The sequence below is a fragment of the Ictalurus punctatus genome, chromosome 2, assembly GCF_001660625.3.
Source record: "Ictalurus punctatus breed USDA103 chromosome 2, Coco_2.0, whole genome shotgun sequence".
Lineage (NCBI taxonomy): Eukaryota > Metazoa > Chordata > Actinopteri > Siluriformes > Ictaluridae > Ictalurus > Ictalurus punctatus.
This window is the reverse complement of record NC_030417.2, coordinates 4029122-4049394: the sequence shown is the minus strand read 5'-3', so window position 1 is coordinate 4049394 and position 20273 is coordinate 4029122. Positions and strand designations below refer to the sequence as shown.

The 20273-nt window shown below is 40.3% G+C and overlaps 1 protein-coding gene across 2 annotated transcripts in view; it reads right to left on the bottom strand.

Annotated features, from left to right (window-relative positions):
* Window positions 1-20273, bottom strand: part of bach2b (BTB and CNC homology 1, basic leucine zipper transcription factor 2b) — a 101098-nt gene that overhangs the window by 76115 nt on the left and 4710 nt on the right. Inside the window, exon 1 of one of the 2 annotated variants that reach the window (XM_017453925.3) lies at window positions 2735-3549. The exons of the other annotated variant lie outside the window; for it this stretch is intronic. Coding sequence (XP_017309414.1) covers window positions 2735-2833 — 99 coding nt within the window. The 5' untranslated portion in view covers window positions 2834-3549. Of the gene's footprint in view, window positions 1-2734; window positions 3550-20273 lie in introns of those variants that run through there. 2 annotated transcript variants of the gene reach the window in all.

Here is a 20273-nt window from a genome sequence, read left to right as displayed (position 1 = left end):
CATCTGCTAAAATCGTTTGGAGAAAGCTCCACGACCGACTGTACACACACTGCCAGTCAAGTATAATTCATCCACAGAGTAAACAAATCTTCCACCGAACAGCTAAATCTTTAAGCCGCTACGTGTGAATAGCGTATCAACAGATATCTCAGTGAATCTTTGTGAGCTGACTGCTGATATTCTTACAAATATATATATATAAAGACATTTATTTATGCAAATGAGGCTTTAGTCTTAATAAGAAAAAGTATACGTTTGCATGCTTAATAAAACCACGAATCTCGCCTTGTGATGTCGTTAAGAGTAGAATGAAATCATCAAAACTGCGTCAAAACGCGTTTCCACTCTAGCTAGAATGACATGTATAGCATGAAGCTGCATGTGGGCGGAGCTTTTTCAAAGATTCAGCTTTTCACTCAAGCTGTCGTTGATCATTTTATCTGTCGGGAAAACCGCCGTGTCCGATTCGAACAGAACGCAACATTCCGCGTTTGTGACGGCGTCACGCGGCGAGTTATATCACGTCGTGGGACAAAGAGTGCTTTAACACGACCCTATGCCGACGACACGTCTGTGTCTGACTCAGCTGTCATGTCAAGTTGACATAACGATTGCAGTCTTTATCCCAGCTGTTAGTATAAGCGTTCTAAATGTTTACGGACGTTTATACCAGTCGTCGTTGGGGGTTATAAGTAAAGCCGTAAAAAGATTTCTCAAAAGATTTAGTACCGGTTTTTATTTATTTATTTATTTATTTATTTTTTACGAATGCCTTCTTGAATATCATAATGTCGGTCATTGTGTAATTGTAAAACATACCAAAGCCTTGAACTTAAAAAAAGACAACAACAACAACGACAAAAAAACAACAACAACAACAAATGACAGTGTTTTATTTTTGGCGCTCTGCTGTACGAACAGAAGTGTACAGTTTTTCCGTCTCGTTCCGGCTTTAGTCAGACTAAGCGGCCTGACCCTACGTATACGCTCGAAGGAAGCGTTCGCTTTCAAGTGGAGTGACTTTTCACAGCGCGCCGTTAAACGTGCGCGACGGTGAAAAAGGAGCTCGGAGCGGCTGAGGATTAAGGTCAAGGCTACCTATCCGGAACGTTCCTCCGTTTACGTTTCCTCGCGCTTTTACCCGAGCCGACCTACAAAAGCAGGTCCGGATCCGAGCCAAGCATAAAGCATGAACAGTTGAAGATTGGATTCCTAGCAGTGCTGGGATTTCTAAATGCTAAACTAAACTACTGCTAGCAACATCACTGGCACGGACGGACAGCGAGGAATCCGAACGTACGGAAATAACAGATGGTCTCGTAGTCGTTAGCTTCAACAACCCTTAAAAAACCCGAAATATGTTCTCGTTAATCGGATACAAATATATTATTTATACTGAACAGACCATGTGTTCTAAACAGATACAAGGACAGATCTAATAAAAGGTGCACTATTACTAGTTTATTTTCTTCGAGTGTTTTGTTGTTGTCGTTTTTTGTTTTTTTTTTTACTCTGGAGTGCTGAGACAAAGAAAGCCGACGTTCATTAGCATTCATTAGCATGAACGTGAACGATGCATTTACGCCACACTCATTAAGCGCTCGTTCATTCATCATTCGTGACCGCCTGGCCGGGGTGGCCGTGTTTGTGCAATTACGCATGTTTTTGCTGGAAAACGTCGCATGAAAGGTACAAACAAAAATCCCATCCAAATAACTGGATATTCGTTCTGCCACCGCGGCGTCAGACGTGCCGTGATATCGGGGCTGTGTGCTAATCGCATATATATATATACGCTATAAATTCACCAAACTGCCACGCTACTTTGTTCCGTTGCGCAGTTCAGTTACACCGGAGGTTAATATTTATTTGGATGGTTGATATCGTAGCACCTGCAGAGGAAGTCGTGAAAAGGAAGCCTTATTTCCTGTGAAAAAAAAACAAAACGTCTTTTGTATATATTTATTGTGTAAAAATTGTCGGCTCAGAACGTGACACGCCTTTGGCAGAGACGGGATTCTAGCCTCGATGGAGATCTGTTCGCGATAGCTCGACTCGGGGTCTTTGTTCTCGGCTTTCCGCGCGCCGCTCGGGGTCACGCGGCTCCCGTTAAAGATTTACCCGTCGCTTAATCTGATCTGCCTTTTAGTGTTCTGTAGGTCTACCTGCTTCGGGAGGAGCCGCTAAAGTCGAAGGCCCGTGCCCCGAGAAGACAAAGGCCGCATTTCTCAGGTGTCTCAGCATCTCTGATCAACACGCTCGAAATGAAAGCCGACGATCGCTCGCTTGACGTCGGTTTTAAGTTAGGTGATTAACCGATTTCGAAATTGAAAAGATCTTACGTATGAGTCAAATTATTATTTATTTATTTAAAAAAAAAAAAAACCTGTTTCGAAAGTTCATTTGTTCGAGCAAATTAATATCGACAGCGCATACTTACACGTAATGACATTATAAATTCATTCTTTTCAATATAATCACATCTCTTAGCATGTTAAACATTATATATATATATATATATATATATATATATATATATATATATATATATGTATATTAAAAAAAAAAATCAATTCATCTTCGTCACTCTTAAGATATAGGGAGTAAAGTCAACTGGCAGCAAGACAAAGCACGAATCCAAACACGTTTATGGGAGGAAAACAAAGCATGCTTTCGTTACATATTATCAAGAAAAGTGCACTAGGGATAAGTAAGCGAAGTAAGCGTAACTCACAGAACTGACAGAAGTTCTCTCCACCGAGTTGTTGCTCTGTACGGCGCTCACGCTCACCGCTCCAGCAACACTAACACGTGTTGAGATGCACCTCAGCATGTGTGTGTGTTTGTGTGTGTGTGAGTGTGTGACTCATGCTACACTGAGAGTGTGCTACAGCTCATGACTGGCAGCTAGCTGGTATGAATGGGCGCTGATTCCAATCAGTCACAAGCCATCATCATATTTCCTGTCACGTTAATAAACTACGTCGAGGCTCACGGTCGAAACGATAACAGAACGAGAGCCTTTCTTATTCGGGTTATGAATTTCAAAACCGAAACCCGAGTGTTAATCGTCATCGCTGTTTACGTCTGCCGTCCGAGTACTCAAATCTCACTGGTCAGAAGGTCTCCAGTGTTTTCCGACATTGTTTTTACCTCAGACCTGGTTCTAGTACGGTATCGTTTCCATAGCAACAACCATCGCACGGACATGGGCGGTGGACGGACCACGTAATCGGATAATAAAACGTGAAGGTCTCTGTGAGGAAGGAGTCTCCGGTGTCAGATATCAGACATGGGAACGACTTCGGGACGGAGTTTGTCGGTGACATGACAATCTTTTTTGTATTATTACCCGTTTTCTAGACTAATGTAGCTGAAACGAAACGGATAACGGGTACAGCGTGTCGTTGTCATTCACAGATTTCCGTAGTAGAAGAGGAATAAACTTCAGGACATGATGAGAGAGGAAAATAATCAACGTCGGGCTTCGTGTTACTTTCCTTAACTACTTGAGGCGTTCAGTTAGCTTTGAGTGTCGGCTTAACACTGAAGTCAACACCTCAAGAGATACCGCAACACTGAATTATTATTATTATTATTATTATTATTATTATTATTATTATTATTATTTAATTAAAGGCTTCAGATTGTAATTCATTCAACAGTAAAATTATCCACATCATTTTATCATTCAAGAGGGTAAGTGTTAGCACTCAATGGAAATCTAGACACACTTAACAGTATTACACATGGATAATTTGTCATAAGGACCCAAACACCCCCCCCCCCCCCCCCCACACACACACACACACACACAAACACGCAGAGGTTATCGTTTCGTGCCCTGATAGATGAGCACTATTTGCCTTGAGAAAACAGAGGTGGAAAGGGATGCCATATAGTCAGATTTTCTGTGCCTGAGTGTGTGCATAGATATTAGCTAGCAAATAAACCCTGTGTGATATCAATGACCTTTATGCAGTGGCAAAGAAAGAAAAAAAAACGAAAGAAAAAGAAATCAAAAATCAAACTGCACAAATCTCATCTTCCATAGAAGCAGCTTTGAAATGTTATATAACTGAACATACTGTAGGTTATGGCTGTAATCTGGATATTAGCAAGCTACTGATCAGTTATTATCAAAGGAAAAAAGTTGAAACAGGCCAAATAAATTATATAGAAACAACTACTTTGGTAGATGAGTATTTATAAAAGCTATCTATCTATCTATCTATCTATCTATCTATCTATCTATCTATCTATCTATCTATCTAGTGTGTTTACTATTAAAATTACCATTCGCCAAGACAACTATCTAGTAAGCTTGTTATTAAGGCTACTATTTACAAATTTGGCTATCTGGGACGCTTACAATTAACGGTACTATTTAGAAAAGCTACAATGTGACAAACAACAACAGTGATCCAAAACGTATTTTAAAAATCAACACAGAAATGGTTTACTGACCACAAAATCAAGGTCCTGATATGACCATCCCAGTCCCCTGACCTGAACCCCATAGAAAACCTGTGGGGTGAACTGAAGAGGAGAGTCCACCAGCGTGGACCTGGAAATGTGAAGGATCTGGAGAGATTCTGTATGGAGGAACGCTCTCAGATCCCTCGCCATGTATTCTCCAACCTCATCAGGCGTTATAGGAGAAGACTCAGAGCTGTTATCCTGGTAAAGTGAGCTAGCACAAAGTATTGACTAAAAAGGTGCCAATAATTGTTGCACATCTATATTTAACGAAGATATATTTTTATAATCCTGTGTTGTGTATGCAATTGTAAGATATATATATATACATATACGAGAGCAGAGTATTTTTGTGAATTTTTTTTAAACAAAAAAATCATAAGGTTAAACAATAAAGAGTTTCTTTTTTTCACAGCCTTCTTTGCTCATAATTACCAAGGGTGCCAATATTAGTGGAGGGCCCTGTAACGATCTAGTAAGTTTACTAATAAGCTCACTAGTCACAAGTTAATATTCACAAAACAACGGTTACTTTTAAGATTACAAAACTTGCAAAGCTAACTATATAGTAAGGTTAAAATGAGGGTTACTATTAAGGTTACTATTTAGAAAAGCTAACTATCTAGCTGGGCTACCGTTAAAGATAGTATTTACAAAACCAGCCATCTATTAAGGTTACTATTTAATTTACTAATTACAAAGCCAACTATCTATTCAAGTCAAATAAGGGGTATTATTAATATTACTATATACGAAGCAGGTTATCAAAAAGTAAGTTTACAATTAAGGGTATTATTCAGAAAAGCTAAGTATCTAGTAAGTTTACTAAAAAGATTACTATTAAAATGACTATTTGCAAAACGAATGATATATTAACGGTTACTTTTAAGGTTACTAGTCATAAAAGCTAACTATACAGTACATTTATAAAGTCATATATAGGTTATAATTAAGGTTACTATTTACAAAACGAACCATCTATTAAGGTTACGATTAGAGTTACTATTAGCCAAGCTAACAGCATATTAGTGGTTACTTGTAAGGTTACTATTTACAAAGCTAACTATATAGTAAGATTAAAATTAAGGTTACTATTAAAGTTCTATTTAGGAAAGTTAACTGTCTAGCTGAGTTACTATAAGGGATACTACTTACAAAAATAACTATCTAGTAAGGTTACTATTACAGTTACTATTAACAAAGCGAACTATCTAGTAAGGTTACTATTACAGTTACTATATACAAAGCGAACTATCTAGTAAGGTTACTATTACAGTTACTATTAAAGCGAACTATCTAGTAAGGTTACTATTACAGTTACTATTAACAAAGCGAACTATCTAGTAAGGTTACTATTACAGTTACTATTAACAAAGCGAACTATCTAGTAAGGTTACTATTACAGTTACTATATACAAAGCGAACTATCTAGTAAGGTTACTATTACAGTTACTATATACAAAGCAAACTATCTAGTAAGGTTACTATTACAGTTACTATTAAAGCGAACTATCTAGTAAGGTTACTATTACAGTTACTATATACAAAAATAACTATTTAGTAAGGTTACTATTACAGTTACTATTAACAAAGCGAACTATCTAGTAAGGTTACTATTACAGTTACTATATACAAAGCAAACTATCTAGTAAGGTTACTATTACAGTTACTATTAAAGCGAACTATCTAGTAAGGTTACTATTACAGTTACTATATACAAAAATAACTATTTAGTAAGGTTACTATTACAGTTACTATTAACAAAGCGAACTATCTAGTAAGGTTACTATTACAGTTACTATATACAAAGCAAACTATCTAGTAAGGTTACTATTACAGTTACTATTAAAGCGAACTATCTAGTAAGGTTACTATTACAGTTACTATATACAAAAATAACTATTTAGTAAGGTTACTATTACAGTTACTATTAACAAAGCGAACTATCTAGTAAGGTTACTATTACAGTTACTATTAACAAAGCGAACTATCTAGTAAGGTTACTATTACAGTTACTATTTACAAAAATAACTATCTGGTAAGGTTACTATTACAGTTGCTATTTACAAAGTGAACTATCTAGTAAGGTTACTATTACAGTTGCTATTAACAAAAATAACTATCTGGTAAGGTTACTATTACAGTTACTATATACAAAGCGAACTATCTAGTAAGGTTACTATTACAGTTACTATTAACAAAGCGAACTATCTGGTAAGGTTACTATTACAGTTACTATTTACAAAGCGAACTATCTAGTAAGGTTACTATTACAGTTACTATATACAAAGCTAACTATCTAGTAAGGTTACTATTACAGTTACTATATACAAAGCTAACTATCTAGTAAGGTTACTATTACAGTTACTATTAACAAAGCTAACTATCTAGTAAGGTTACTATTACAGTTACTATATACAAAAATAACTATCTGGTAAGGTTACTATTACAGTTACTATTAACAAAGCGAACTATCTAGTAAGGTTACTATTACAGTTACTATTAACAAAGCGAACTATCTAGTAAGGTTACTATTACAGTTACTATATACAAAGCGAACTATCTAGTAAGGTTACTATTACAGTTACTATTAACAAAGCGAACTATCTAGTAAGGTTACTATTACAGTTACTATTTACAAAAATAACTATCTGGTAAGGTTACTATTACAGTTACTATATACAAAAATAACTATCTGGTAAGGTTACTATTACAGTTACTATTAACAAAGCGAACTATCTAGTAAGGTTACTATTACAGTTACTATTAACAAAGCGAACTATCTAGTAAGGTTACTATTACAGTTACTATTTACAAAAATAACTATCTGGTAAGGTTACTATTACAGTTACTATATACAAAGCGAACTATCTAGTAAGGTTACTATTACAGTTACTATTTACAAAAATAACTATCTGGTAAGGTTACTATTACAGTTGCTATTTACAAAGTGAACTATCTAGTAAGGTTACTATTACAGTTGCTATTAACAAAAATAACTATCTGGTAAGGTTACTATTACAGTTACTATATACAAAGCGAACTATCTAGTAAGGTTACTATTACAGTTACTATTAACAAAGCGAACTATCTAGTAAGGTTACTATTACAGTTACTATATACAAAGCGAACTATCTAGTAAGGTTACTATTACAGTTACTATATACAAAGCTAACTATCTAGTAAGGTTACTATTACAGTTACTATATACAAAGCTAACTATCTAGTAAGGTTACTATTACAGTTACTATTAACAAAGCGAACTATCTAGTAAGGTTACTATTACAGTTACTATTAACAAAGCGAACTATCTAGTAAGGTTACTATTACAGTTACTATTAACAAAGCGAACTATCTAGTAAGGTTACTATTACAGTTACTATTAACAAAGCGAACTATCTAGTAAGGTTACTATTACAGTTACTATATACAAAGCGAACTATCTAGTAAGGTTACTATTACAGTTACTATATACAAAGCTAACTATCTAGTAAGGTTACTATTACAGTTACTATTAACAAAGCGAACTATCTAGTAAGGTTACTATTACAGTTACTATTAACAAAGCGAACTATCTAGTAAGGTTACTATTACAGTTACTATTAACAAAGCGAACTATCTAGTAAGGTTACTATTACAGTTACTATTAACAAAGCGAACTATCTAGTAAGGTTACTATTACAGTTACTATATACAAAGCGAACTATCTAGTAAGGTTACTATTACAGTTACTATATACAAAGCTAACTATCTAGTAAGGTTACTATTACAGTTACTATATACAAAGCTAACTATCTGGTAAATTTAGAATGAAGGTTACTATTTATTAAAGCTAAGTATCTAGTCATTCTACTAGTACGGTTACTATTAAAGTTACTATTTAGGAACGTTAACTGTCTAGCAGGGTTACGATAAGGGATACTACTTACAAAACTAACTATCTATTAAAGTTACTATTTACAAAGTTAATGATTCAGTAAGGTTGCTATTTACAAATCCAGTAAAACTGTTATTATTATCCTAGCTAACTAGTTTCTGTGAGTCCTGAAGTGGCTTTCTGAACGTACGGTTAGCATTAGAGCTGATCTACAGGATAGATTACAGGCAAACGTTATCGCTAACTATGATAGTCTAGACAGGTTTGGACAGTAAATAAACATCTTTACACACACACACACACACACACACACACACACACACAGAGCGAAGCAATATTCCATACTAGCCTGTGACAGAGAATTCAGACAGATCATGTTTAATGCTTTACACTCCTCAAGACAGCAAAGTATCACGGAGTAGCCTTCAACCTCACAACTTTTTCATCCATGTTCGCTGTTGTCCCCCCTCCCCCCCCCCCCCCCCTCCAAGTAAATCATTTACGGATTAAAAAGAAAGAAAGAAAGAAAGAAAGAAAAAAATAAAAGATGCAAACTAATGAGGACAAACCACAGTTGTCTGGCCGTGTTGGCAGGCAAATGAAAACAGGATGCTGTAAGCTTTAAGAATCCTCTTGTCTTTTGTTTGCTTTGTTAAGCCTCATTGTAAGTTCAAACATGGCCACACACACACACACACACACACACACACACACACACACAGACCACGCATTTAAGACCCAAGCTATATATGATCTTGCTTTCATTAGAACTGCTCCTACATGGGGATGTCCTCATGAGGAAATATGGTACAGTATATGTAAGGGGAAAAAAAAGCACATGAGGGCATGCTGTTATAGGAAAACCATCAACGGTGAGTGACGTGATGCGGCCCAGCACTACATACCGGATTGTTTCACTATAACTGTATGCCCTCGAGCGTTTAATAATTCCATTATATGACATATCGACTTGCCAACGATTTTTAAAGGACGACACGGTGCACTTTTTATCCATTTAGAGTTGCTATTAATGTTTAACGTGAAGCAGACGACTTCCTGTTACGACTTACTTTATGGCTTCCTCACCGCTCGCCAGCCTTAAGTCAATAAGATAAAAAAAAAAACAGGCATCTTGTCATCTTATCAACTCCTGCTGTGTCATGGAAATCTGACCGTAACGGAGAACTGACACTGGAGACTCCTTCCTTTCCTTAAACGCTAAATACACGATTTTTCCTTGCAGGAAACGTCGCCGTAGTTACGATTACCGTACGTGAGGGTGTTTTTCTGTTATTATTAGCCTCGTGATGAGATTATGTGGAACGAGTGGTTCTGAATGTGCGGTTACTATAGAAACAATAACGTATTAGAACAAAGAGCCATAATTAGGCCTGGCTTTGGGACTGGATTGCATTATGGGATTTGTCTTTACAAGAAGGACGCCTTCATCTGTCCATAATAAGGATCTGTAGATGTTCATTAAAAAGAACTATATATATATATATATATATATATATATATATATATATACATTTTTTTAGACTTTTGACCAGGATGATTATGTTTCCCAGAAGACAAAATAATAACAATTTACACCAGCCTGCTCAAAAGTTTACACCCCCCCCCCGGCTCTTAACGCATCGTGTTGCCTTCTTCTGCACCTTCTGTAAGAGTCGTGTACGAGTCCCTCAGTGTGAAACGATCTCTCATCATATAGTCCCTGCTGGAAAGGGCTCGAATATGCTGCGGAAGCAAAGAATGTGCACGGCCTGAAGAACAGGACTCATGAACAACCCTCACAAAGCATAGACACGTCATGTCGCCGATCGTCCAGGTAACACCACACGGTGTTAAGAATCGACCGCGTGTCAACTTTTGAACCGGTTCGCTCGTGTTTAAATCCGGTTACCATCGTGCCCCGTGGACTGCGTGTAAACGTCTCTTATGTCAAACACTTTTTATGATCCATCTTTTTGATTTTTTTAGGAACATTTTGCAGATTCTGCAAAAAGCGTATTTAAATTATGACCTCAAGTGTATATACGCGCACGTTCAAAAACGATGCACACACACTTCCACCTCATAACGATGCACGCGTAGAGTTATATCTCACCGCTGTAAAATGAGTGTGTGTGCATACACTCTATATCGTTGCACAGACGTCAATGTATCAGTGACAGACAGATCTGGAACAGAGCCGTGTAACTGTACTATAGGCAATCGATATATATCTTTACTTCGCTCTCTCTCTCTCTCTCTCTCTCTCTATATATATATATATATATATATATATATATAAACAGTAACAGCACAAAACACACTCTGTGCACAACATCAGTGATAGCAAACGTACATGTGCAAACCTGGAACGCAGCCATATAACTTACTGTAGTCAATCAGGAAGTGGTCATGAAGTTCCACGCCCGCCTCTCACCCCTCCACCCTGCTCCCCAACCCCGTGCCACCTGCGCAAGTCCCACAGGATGCATGCACACACACACACACACACACACACACACACACACACACACACGCACACACGCACACTGCACAATCATCAACCCACCCACATTCGAACAAACACACAACCGCCCCGCAGACACACACCTACACCTCCAGCTGCAAGAGTAAAACCGCATATTGAGCTTGTTTTTCTTCATCGTCTCAGAAATCACTAGCTTACCCGACGCTGAGGAAACTGCCAGCGCGTTCGTCTACACTCAGCAGAACACGCACACAAAAACATCTTGATGTCGAGTTCTAAAGTAACACATCGGCACCCGTGCTTCGAGTGTAGTCTTCGTAAGGCTACGTAAAATAAATAATGCGGTACCTGCGCGAATGTTTAGAAACAGCTCGGTATATATGTCCTCATACGGTACATCCTATACAGCTTTGGTGTTTCAAAGTTGTGTTATAACAACACTTGGAATGAGTTTGTTTTTTTTTTTTTGGTCTTTTTTCTTCCGTTATTTCTTCCTCTATATTAATATCCATAATTCTCCGTCTTTACGGCGTCGTAACACACTGTCGTAAGTATTCGGGGAAACAGAAGCTCGATCGATTTAAGGCTCGGAAAATATACCACACTAAAATTTTGTTCGATTTTTCCTATTAACCTCAGGTCCCGTCATATCAATACTATTCTGCGTCTCTGACTTAACGGGAGTGCGGCGATCTAGACCCAAAGGTACAGCTCATTAAGCGTCATGACACATCCGTATCTCAACAAGACCGATTCGGGTTGCGTTATGACGCTCTCTGAGATTTGTGACTCAGGCGTCGTGTCAATTTGACACCGAAAATTGACGAAAGTGACCTTTTTTTTTTTTTTTTTTGAATAATGAAATGTAAATGTTTATGTAGGCTTGTGTGGGCGTCACGTAGCCTTAGAGACGCTAGTGAGACCGACACTTAGGCTACAATGACAAATCGAGACGACGAGGGGAATTTCAAGTTTTGCATGAGGCTGATTAACCACACAAGTTGACATAACGCATGAGAGGAGTTTAGATGACTTAAGATGGTGTTATGATACGTACGTGTGACAGGATGCCATGGCAACATATCGGCAATGACACATCGCATCGAAAATCAAAACCGGACTCGTAGTGATTTCGGGTCAAGAGAATTGTAAATATTCTTTAAGCAGACAGGAGGAACTTTACTTCAGAACGCGTACACGTTCTTGTTACAGTGTAATGTAGCGTCAGTGTTTTAGACAGGGTTTCTGTGCCAGGTATAAGAGTGTAGAGCGTCTATAGGAAGCAGATATTTCAGATATCAAGCACAGCCTGGAAGGCGTCATAACACGACCGCGTGTCAACGTGAATCTGTCTTTCAGCCTCGCGCCTTTTGGATTAAGCCTTTATAACATGCGTGTTCAGGTGAAAAGCTTCAGTGCGTCACAGCGCTATGCGGGTTTTCGTATCGGTGTTACTGACACTTATGAACTGGGTTACGTCGCTCATAAGTCAGCTCCGAAAGTGTCCTGACAAAGATAGACGAGGAAAGGATTGTGGAGTTGGGTAAGAGAAAGAAGGAAAAAGAAAGAAAGGAAGAAAGAATTGTGGAGTTGGGTAAGAGAAAGGAAGAATGAAAGAAAGAAAGAATGAAAGAAAGAAAGAAAGAAAGAAAGAAAGAAAGAAAGAAAGAAAGAATTGTGGAGTTGGGTAAGAGAAAGGAAGAAAGAAAGAAAGAAAGAAAGAAAGAGAAAGAATTGTGGAGTGATGTAACAGAAAGAAATAAAGAAAGAAAGAAAGAAAGAAAGAAAGAAAGAAAGAATTGTGGAGTTTTTAACAGAAAGAACGAAAAAGAAAGAAAGAAAGAAAGAGAAAGAATTGTGGAGTTTTTAACAGAAATAAAGAAAGAAAGAAAGAAAGAAAGAGAAAGAATTGTGGAGTTTTTAACAGAAATAAAGAAAGAAAGAAAGAAAGAAAGAAAGAAAGAAAGAATTAATGAATTGTGGAGATTTTAACAGAAAGAAATAAAGAACGAAAAAGAAAGAAAGAAAGAAAGAAAGAAAGAGAAAGAAAGAAAGAATTGTGGAGTTGGTGACAGAAAGAAAGAAAGAAAGAAAGAAAGAAAGAAAGAAAGAAAGAAAGAAAGAGAAAGAACTGTGGAGTTGGTAACAGAAAGAAAGAAAGAAAGAAAGAAAGAAAGAAAGAGAAAGAACTGTGGAGTTGGTGACAGAAAGAAAGAAAGAAAGAAAGAAAGAAAGAAAGAGAAAGAATTGTGGAGTTGGTGACAGAAAGAAAGAACGAAGGAAGGAAGAAAGAAAGAAAGAAAGAAAGAAAGAAAGAGAAAGAATTGTGGAGTTGGTAACAGAAAGAAAGAAAGAAAGAAAGAAAGAAAGAAAGAGAAAGAATTGTGGAGTTGGTAACAGAAAGAAAGAAAGAAAGAAAGAAAGAAAGAAAGAAAGAGAAAGAACTGTGGAGTTGGTAACAGAAAGAAAGAAAGAAAGAAAGAAAGAAAGAGAAAGAACTGTGGAGTTGGTAACAGAAAGAAAGAAAGAAAGAAAGAAAGAAAGAAAGAAAGAAAGAAAGAGAAAGAACTGTGGAGTTGGTAACAGAAAGAAAGAAAGAAAGAAAGAAAGAAAGAAAGAAAGAGAAAGAATTGTGGAGTTGGTAACAGAAAGAAAGAAAGAAAGAAAGAAAGAAAGAAAGAAAGAGAGGAAGAACTGTGGAGTTGGTGACAGAAAGAAAGAAAGAAAGAAAGAGAGAAAGAAAGAAAGAAAGAAAGAGAGAGAAAGAACTGTGGAGTTGTGTAACAGAAAGAAAGAAAGAAAGAAAGAAAGAAAGAGACGAAGAAAGAAAGAAAGAAAGAAAGAGAAAGAATTGTGGAGTTGGTAACAGAAAGAAAGAAAGAAAGAAAGAAAGAAAGAAAGAAAGAAAGAGAGGAAGAACTGTGGAGTTGGTAACAGAAAGAAAGTTTGCTGATAACAAGCTGCTACTGCAGAGCAAGACACGCCCCTGGGGGCGGGACATATACCTTCCAGAGAGCATTTAATTGGATGAATTCACAACACATCCTGAGTCACCAAGAGATTTTAGTGATTGTGAGATTTTTGAAATAATCAGCCGGTGGATTCCGGTGTCAATGTTTCCGCAGGTTTCAGTTCTCCTGAAAACCAGCAGCTCACGTGTCTCGCGTGTATCCCCGTGAACACTCCTGACGCTCCGCGATAATAATAAATAATAACAACGACTCCGTCGGTAACGTTCGCGACAACGCGAATCAGCATGTGTATCAACAGCGGGCTGTGAGATTCGTGATGACTCCCGATCTTAAAGCGCACTTCTTCTTCGCCGAACAACTCCAAGAGCCGTGATTTGTTTACTCTGACGCGGGATACGCACCGATTAGTCACGCGTGATTATTCGTCGTCATTCAGAGATGTCACGGACTTCACGCACGGCTGTTCCGTATTCCGCTGCTTCAAACGCGCACAGCGGGAATGTTCGCTTTAGTTGCTCATTAAACATTTCTCACATCAGGAATCTCTTTCTGTTACCGCATCTCTTTCCATCCCTCCCTCCCTCCCTCCCTCCTTCCTTCCCTCGGTCCCCCTCCCTCCCTCCCCCTCTCTCTGAAGCCATGATCTCATCCTCTTCCCAGGAATCCGCTGATTGTTTTAAATACCTTCCACTCTGGCGCTGGACCGGAGTGACTGCGCAGCTCGTTCCCAAGCGCCTCAGGAATGAAAGAGGGAGAGGAGAAGGGGTGGGGAGCGGGGAAGGGACGAGAAAAGGAGGGAACGGGGAAACAGCGGGGGAACGTCACGTCGACGTCGGCGGCGATCCGGTTCGCTTGGGGTTGTTCTGAATTAGCCGGGGCCTCTTAATCCGTCCAGGGTGAAAGGAAAAGATCGACGGAGGAGAAGAAAAGAAAAAAAAAACCCCTCCACAATCTGCACATTCAGGACAAGTTATTGTTGGCCGCAGGCCGGAGAATTCGATGATGAAACGAGCCACCGAGCCACCGAGCTCGTGGAATTTTTTTCGCCCTGGTCTTTCCCGGCTCGGGTATCGAACCGTCCTCGTATTCGCTTCGTTTTCGAAGCACAGTGAACGCGAAGTCTTTCTCTCAACGATTACTATTACATCATATGTCACTATTACATCATATGCTGCTAGGTTTGCACTTTGTTTCTTACACGTCCAATCAAAATGGCCTGAACATTATTTCCGGATTAGGCCTATATATATACATATATATATATATATTCCCGCCGTGGCCCTGTGTGTGTGTGGAGTTTGGACGTTCTCCCCGTGCTGCAGGGGTTTCCTCCGGGTACTCCGGTTTCCTCCCCCAGTCCAAAGACATGCATGGTAGGCTGATTGGCGTGTCTAACGTGTCCGTAGTGTATGAATGGGTGTGTGAGTGTGTATGTGATCGTGTCCTGTGATGTATTCGCACCCTATCCAGGCTGTACCCCGCCTCGTACCCCGTGCTCCCTGGGATAGTCTCCAGGTTCCCCCGTGACCCTGAAAAGGAGTAAGCGGTGTAGAAGATGGATGGATGGATGGATGGATGGATGGAAGTTCTATAGGTGCCTGATGATGTCACGTCATAAAAAGATTCAAAAGGATGTTCCCAGCCTGATAAAAGCCAATGAATTTATGAAAAAGATGTCTTTCTTTTTTAACTTCGTCAAACACATAAAAATCCCATTTTAAAAAAAAGAAAAGAAACCACCCCCCCCCCTCGCCTCTTCTGCGTTCAGACCGTAAACCAGTCGTTTTTTCGTTTTCGTTATCAGTAGACGTTTTAAATGGATCCATCTGACTCAAAATGAACATTAGACGTCAGTGAAAGCGGGGTTTGGGTGGAGATATCGAGTGCATATTTGTGGTATGTTCAACCGGATAAACCTCAACAGAGGGTGAAAAGGTGATTCATTCGGCGCAAGACAAAACAAACAAACAAACAAACAAACAAACAAACACGACGAGAAGCTTCCCCGAGAGCTGTCCGATAAAAGCGGGGTGTAATTAACGCCGGGAAAACCCTGGCGTCGGAGTTTTACTGCCTCGTTATCGCTCGGGACTCTGTTGAGCAGGATTTTTACTGAGAGAGATTTTTTTTTCTCTCTTGAACATGCACTGCGCTCTGTTTGTTTCCTGCCTGTGTGTGTGTGTGTGCGCTTCAGTGCTCTGTGCAGTGCAGTGTGTACGTTATATTTAGAGGGAACCCGGTATTACTGAGCCAAGCTGCAGATGAGTCATTTGTGCCAACACGGACCAGTGACACCGCTGCTTCCCCCAAAGATTTCCTCAGAAACTCTGCGTGTGTGTGTGTGTGTGTGTGTGTGTGTGTGTGTTTGCATGGGTTTATTTGTGCATCTGTTTACGTCCGTTTGTTTATGTGGAGTCAGTGATACATGGTATGAAGGATGGGTGTGAGTAAGAGAAACTGACCGTGTGGGTATGTGTGTGTGTCTGGGATAGCCCCAGGCTGTGTCTGGCCCATATTTAGTCTTACTGTCTCTGCTATGAGTTTCTGTGTCTGCTTAGCTCAGCTCAGCTTGTGCGTGCTCCTTGGGTCTGAGCGGAACTGATACCGAGGCTCACGATCTGATCTAGAGTGATACAAGAGTACAGCCGGGTTGAACACAAATGCATACGGTATACAGAACAAATCAGTATAACAATACACTCGTGTATTATATTATATTAAAGCGCACCTATTTTGGGTTCGAAACGTGCCGAATTTTGTTTCAGAGGTCTCACACGATAGATTTACGTGCATCCGAGGTACAAAAAACAAAAACGAAAACAAACACTTTAACGTGCTCGGAATTTAAATTGCGGCGTTACATTTTTTCCCCCCCCAGTGTGACAAACGACTCGTTAAACGATTCGTTCGAAACTCCTCCTTTCAGAGAGCATAATCTGCTCTGATTGGTCGGATGTCCCAATCTGTTGTGATTGGTCTACCGCTGTCAGCGAGGAGCCGGTGAAGACCAGATCCAGGGCTGTTTTTTGTTACAAACCTACGTCGGTTCGTACAGGAAGTAAAGTCTGGAATCACGGACGACTCGATTCGGCTGTTCGGAATCGATTCCTTCTTTCGGGAGCCGTTTGACTCGTGAGTCAAATGAACTCGTGCGCTTTGCTTTCTGGAAACTCTGCGGACGTTTTCACGTTCGCGAACAGCTCGCTAGAAGACGCGCCACATGAAAGGTCATATTTGGAAAACCATCATAGGAAGGTCTCGTTTACCGACGAACGTCACGGCGAAAGACCGCGCGGGACGGTTTCCTACGATCGCGGAGCATCGGGAGAGGAAGACGTCCTCATTTAACCTAAAGGTCCTCTATAGTGACTGCGTCGGGAAATGAGTGTATGAAACGATTGACTCTAGTTACATAAAGGGAGTTTGAGTAAGCACAGATACATGAATGAGTGTGTGTGTGTGTGTGTGTGTGGTCAGACGAAGATCTCAAGTTTCCTTCCACGTGCTATTGTACCTGTGCACAGAACATGTTGATTGGAGGCAGAGATCTTCACATGCAACCTCTGCGCACACACACACACACACACCTACACGCACTTAAAAGTTGCTGGACACGGACATGAAAGACCACCACACACACACACACACCCACCGGTGTATTTTAAGGGCTTCAGAAGTGTGAGTTACAGACGCCATCGAGACCAAAATAAACCGGTGACTAAACTACCGAGTGCAGTCTCACCCACACACAAATTCCACACACTTACACACATTCCAGCCCGAGCGAAACGCTACAGTGACGCGTGCTATATAGTAAACCACTCTCATGCACACACAGCGCACTCCAGTATACAACTACAGCTGGGCGATGTACTCTACAGTATAATACCGGAACCTACAACGACGGGGATTCGGTCAACACCTTCGCCGCGTTCCTCAAAGCGTTCCTCGATCCGTTCTCTGCGGCGTATCGGTGCACGTTATCCTGCCGAAAGACGGGAATACCGGTACCATGAAGGCGTGTAGTCGGTCCGCGACGATGTTCACGTGGGTAGTACGTGTCGAAGTAACGTCGACTCCAGGACCCAAGGTTGACCAGCAGAACATTTCCCAGAGCATCACGCTCTCTCCGCAGGATTCCCATAATGCACCCTGGTGCCCGGGCTTCCCCGGGAAAGCGACGCACGCACGCACGCGCACGCACACGTGTGTACTAGACCATATTGTGATATAGTACTGCACCGGGGTATGCTGTAGTACACTGCGCAGTAGTCTAGTACACTACAGTACGGTGTAGACTACAGCGCGTCGCAGTGGAGCTCCATGAATTAGTCAACAATCACGAAGATGGTCTTTGTGGAAAACGTTTACGGACCCAAACCGTCTGGTGGTTTACGAGCTTTGCAGTATCGTTTAATTGAAAGAACGATAGTGTACGTAGCTGGTTAATGAAAGGATGTTCGGAGGAAGTAAGGTACGGAATACGAGTAAGTCCTCTAACTGGACGAAAGAGGTGGAGTCTGTGGGTCACGGTGTATTCGTTCCGCACCCTGCGTGAGGCGCTGGTTGGGAACGAGAACTGCTTGGAGTGTGAATGTGCGCTGTTTGGGTGTTGTTGAGTACTCCTGCTCCTGCAGCGCTCCATCCGAAGAGTACGGAGAGAGAGAGAGAGAGAGAGAGGGAGAGCGGAAAAAAGAGAGAAAGAGCGAAAGAGAGAGATAAAGAAAGAGAGCGAAAGAAAGAGAGAGAGAGAGAGAAAGAGAGAAAGAAAGAAAGAGAAAGATAAAGAGAGAGAAAGAAAGAGGGAGAGCGAGAAAGAGAGAGAGAGAGAAAGAGAGAGAAAAAGAGAGTGAGATCGAGAGAGAGAAAGAGAGTGAGATCGAGAGAGAGAGAGAGAAAGAGAGTGAGATCGAGAGAGAAAGAAAGAGAGAGCGAGAGATAGAAAGAGAGAAAGAAAGAGAGAGAGAGAGAGAGAAAGAGAGCGAGAAAGAGAGAGAAAGAGAGAAAGGGAGAGTGAGAAAGAGAAAGAGAGAGAGAAAGAAAGAGAGAGAAAGAGAGAGTGAGAAAGAGAAAGAGAGAGAGAAAGAAAGAGAGAGAAAGAGAGAGTGAGAAAGAGAAAGAGAGAGAGAAAGAAAGAGAGAGAAAGAGAGAGAGAGAGGAGCGAGAGAGAAAGAGAGAGAGAGAGAGAGAAAGAGAGAGAAAGAAAGAGAGAGAAAGAGAGAGTGACAAAGAGAAAGAGAGAGAGAAAGAAAGAGAGAGAAAGAGAGAGTGAGAAAGAGAAAGAGAGAGAAAGAGAGAGAGAAAGAGAGAGAGAAAGAGAGAGAAAGAGAGCGAGTGAAAGCGTCAGTGTATCAAAACAGCAGCTGCCTCTTCATACAGTTCAACTGCTCTCTCAAGCTCTAACAGCAAGCACCAACACACACACGCACACACACTCACACACACACACTCACACACACACACTCACACACACTCACACCTGTTCACGCAAACGGTTCAATTCTAAAAAAAAAAGAAAAGCTCCAGTCATTAATAAAAAAAAGAAAAGAAATCTGAAATCCACAGACTGCTGCATCACTAGAAATGTCTGTTTTAAAGCAATTTTTCAAAATGTATCTGATTCACAGGTCACAGGAAGTGAGACTACAGCTCAAGTGGCACGTAAGTGTAAAAGTAAGTGCCCCCCCCCCACACCCACCCACCCTACTCCAACTTTCAATGACTTTTAAATGACCTCTCTCTTGTATGTATGTATGTATGTATGTATGTATTTATTTATTTATTTTCATTAAGGATGTGACATAACCCCCGGTCCTCGTGCTCGAATTCCGACGGAAAGCTAAAACATATTAACACGACGCTTTTTGTTTTTTATTTGCCATTTGAATGTGTGCGAACTGGGTCAGGTCGACACGGAAACAGCTCCGGTCCGTGTGACTTTTTGAGCTGAAACGCTTTATTTCTCTCTCTCTCTCACTCTCTCTCTCACTCTCTCTCTCTCTCCGAGCGATGACATCACGCGCCGTGCAGCCTGCGCTGATACAGCGTCGAACGTCCACATCCCAGCAGAGAACAAAAGCGAGTGCGCTCGTCTTTCGCTTCTTCACAAAGGCCCACGTTAACAAAACAAACCGAGTACGCCGCGCTGTACGGTACATTCCACAGCACGTGACCTACAGCATGTGTTGGCATGCGCTGATGTGCCTTCAGCATCCAAAAAGCATGAGCTCATAACCTACAGACGCCATAAAATAATCATTAAAAAAAAAAAAAAAGTGCAGTGATTTCACTAGCCACGTCTACAGACTTCAGAATACACCCTCGATCTCGACGTGCAAATGAAGGACATGCAAAACGAAAGGCTGAAAAGAAGACATTGTGTGCATTCAAATGGAGAAATCTACATATCTTCTTGTGCGACCAGAGCCTCGGATTGAGAGAACAAGGGGGTTCGGTTGCA